Source organism: Anoplophora glabripennis, unplaced genomic scaffold, assembly GCF_000390285.2.
Source record: "Anoplophora glabripennis isolate ALB-LARVAE unplaced genomic scaffold, Agla_2.0 scaffold4223, whole genome shotgun sequence".
NCBI classification, from domain to species: Eukaryota; Metazoa; Arthropoda; class Insecta; order Coleoptera; family Cerambycidae; genus Anoplophora; species Anoplophora glabripennis.
The window spans coordinates 1-3,015 of NW_019420297.1; the positions used below are offsets into that span (position 1 = coordinate 1).

At 31.3% G+C, this 3,015-nt stretch overlaps 1 protein-coding gene across 1 annotated transcript; it reads left to right on the plus strand.

The window, feature by feature from the left end:
* Positions 1-342: 342 nt before the first annotated feature.
* On the plus strand, positions 343-2,052 carry LOC111692856 (kinetochore-associated protein 1-like; the record flags this gene model as incomplete). The annotated part of the gene is made up of 6 exons (XM_023456983.1): positions 343-480; positions 612-859; positions 911-1,024; positions 1,083-1,307; positions 1,360-1,556; positions 1,613-2,052. Coding segments are annotated over exons 1-6 (1,362 nt in total), but the record flags the coding sequence as incomplete, so codon positions are not given.
* Positions 2,053-3,015: the final 963 nt, after the last annotated feature.

The window sequence follows — 3,015 nt, forward strand, 5'->3', positions numbered from 1 at the left end:
GTCAACTGTCAGTGTCAAAGTAAACAAATTTAAGAATTGGCTAAAAAACAGAAAAAAAATCGCCCTTAGAAAATGTGGAAAACTGCAGACGAGTCGTAAGAACACCTTAGGAAAAAAATGGGAGGCTGGCCAAATACACGAAGGTGTTAAGCCAAACAATAAAGAAGAAGAAGTAGAAGCAGATTTAATAAATTTGAAAGAAATACGTTAATTTAATAATTTTGTTGACTTGTTGATTGAGTGCTTTAGTAAGTCGCTGTTAAAAAAATTGTAAAAATTTTTAATTCCAATAATTAATATCTATCGTATTGCATCAACAGAATCTGAAAGAAAATTTCTAAAATGGAAGATTTTGGTATAATCGAAGCTGGATTTAACAACGCAGATGAAACTGTAAATTTTGGTACTAGATCAATAGGATATGATAGCTTATATGAAATTTCTACCAGAGCTTGTCTAAAATGTTCAGAAGAAACTACTGTAAGTATTTGTTCATGTTAAAAAGAAAAAATAATTACACTGAAGTAGCTATAAATATTTTACATTTGAGTAATTTCTTATTTGTTCCCTTTTAAAAATCATCCGGGATTATAACTTTTTAATGATTTTAGGCAGTGGAAGAAGTTCATATTAATTCTGTAGTTCAAACCGGTAAAGTTTTTTTGACCGTAAACAAGTCCATAAAAGTTTTTGAAAATACAGAATTTTCTACAATAATTTTCAATGCAGTTTTCGACTCAATTATTGATACCATTTGTATTTCACCTAATGGCAAATTCTTGGTCATTTGTCTTCAAAGTGGAATGGTACATATATTTGACATGGAAGCTGAGATAGATAATAATTGTATCTTTAGCAAGTAAGTAGTATAAAAAAATAAAATTTATATTTGATGTTACTTCATTTTAAGACGTTTTATAAATAACGAGGGGACGGATATTTTATATAGAGCTAGTTATTTGGAATATTTAACTAGTAATTTTATTACCTTCATAATAGTTTCTAATAGAGGCAAAATATTTAGGTATGTAAATATATTTTTATTAGAAATAGACAATTTGGTGAATTTATATACTTTTCAGAGTGAATCTTACTTTAAAAACTAATACCGATGATAATGAATCGAATATTAGCACCACTGTGAACTGGGAAGAGATTTATGATTTCAGTAACGCAATATATACGACTTGTTTTTCATATCCTATTCTATTTGCAAAAACGAAAGAAATGAATATTTTCAATGTAGAAAATGGTATAGTCACGTCGGATGTTATCTATAACTTAAAAACAGCATGCAGCTTTGGGCAGTAAGTAAAACATTCTATTTGTTTCCAGTGTTATATACTGACATTATTTTAGTAAAATTTTGGCATTAGATGAAGACGGACATCTCCTTAGGATCTGTAGTTTAACGTTATTAATTTTTCCTGTGGAAAATGTAGAAACTCTTTTTAACGATATGTTAATGGTAAACGATAATAATGGTAAGAAACAAATCGTGGCGGTCACAAAGAAAAATGAGCTAGGAGAGTCACATTTACAATTGCTCAATTCAGGTTCGTATAAAATCAACGTTTTTATATGCTCTATGTAGTTTAGTGGGCCTTTTTAGATTTCTCCGTGATATTTTCTTTAAAAATATCAAACCCGGTGCACCTCATCCAACTAGAGAATGTTAGCGACGAAACTTTAATATTGTCTAAAATATGTAACGGTGACGGGTTAATATCCGAACTGAGAGTTCAGTGCGTCTACGAAACCGAACCAGAACTGAGACTAACTAGACTTCTGAGAAAGCAGAGGTTCGATGAGGCGGAAAAGTTTGCAGAAAAGCACCATCTCGGTTCGATGTTAATACTAAAGGCTAGAGCGCAAGTAATCATTGATAAAACAGTTTGCACTTCCGATGATGTTAATAGATTGATTGAAATATTGGAGTCGATAGATGACGATCATTTCAAATTGCAGTGCTGTTCTAATGTCGAATGCAACAGTTACGAGGACTTGAGGAAAATTTTGAATTACGGTTCTATGATAGTACCAAAAACTCACGTAAGTTGTTNATTTGTTTCAGTATGTTTGGGTGTGCGTTTGAATTCCCCTATAGACATTATTTATCATGCAATGTTTTCGATCTGCTAAATTCGGGCATTTACGGCTACTCTGATCATCAGATTGACCCATAACACTTGTACTTGATTCGAATTTTAACAATTATTAAAATAACAAATGTGGAAACAATAACTTGTACGCTTATGACAAGCACTGGCACTCAGCTGGAAACTTAAACAGATAAATAACACCATGCAGCCTCAGTCTTACTGTTTGTTTTAATTTCACGAAAGGGCACTGCTTTTTGGATAATGCTAGAATTAATACCAGAGGAATATATTCAAACTTTCAAATTAAGAAGAAGAATATACAGGGTAATCATAAATGAAAAATACAGCGAGTATTAATATTGGGGAGTTTCATCACAATGTGACAACAGGGCTTAACCTAACGCTACATAGTTGGTGCATACCACATGTGCACGCGGCAGACTTGTCCTTTGGAAAAAATTTAAACAACTATTATTGTGAAACATTTAGTCAATTTCAAGACAATTTGTTCTCCAGTTTTTAAATAAATAAAATAAAATGTATCTATTTTGTAATACGAAGATAATGTGCTTAAATTTTGGCTGGAATTTTAGTAATTATGAATCTCTTAAAACAGGAACTTAATTTTTAATCAAATTATGAATTTGAAAAATATGTAATTAAAGTACCCACAGATTCACGTCGCCCAAATAATCATACGTATTAAAAATAATTTAGGTACTTACCAAAAAGCTAATTTCAGTAATTTTTAAACGCACAAGTACAAAACAAACTACAACATATGTATGCTCAAAATGTCCACCACCATTTTCGATGCACGCACAACACCTTCGAATCCAATTTTCGTGCACTCTGGAAAACACCTCAAGAAAAGGAAATAGTATGCAAAAAACACTCAGATACAATCCAATTC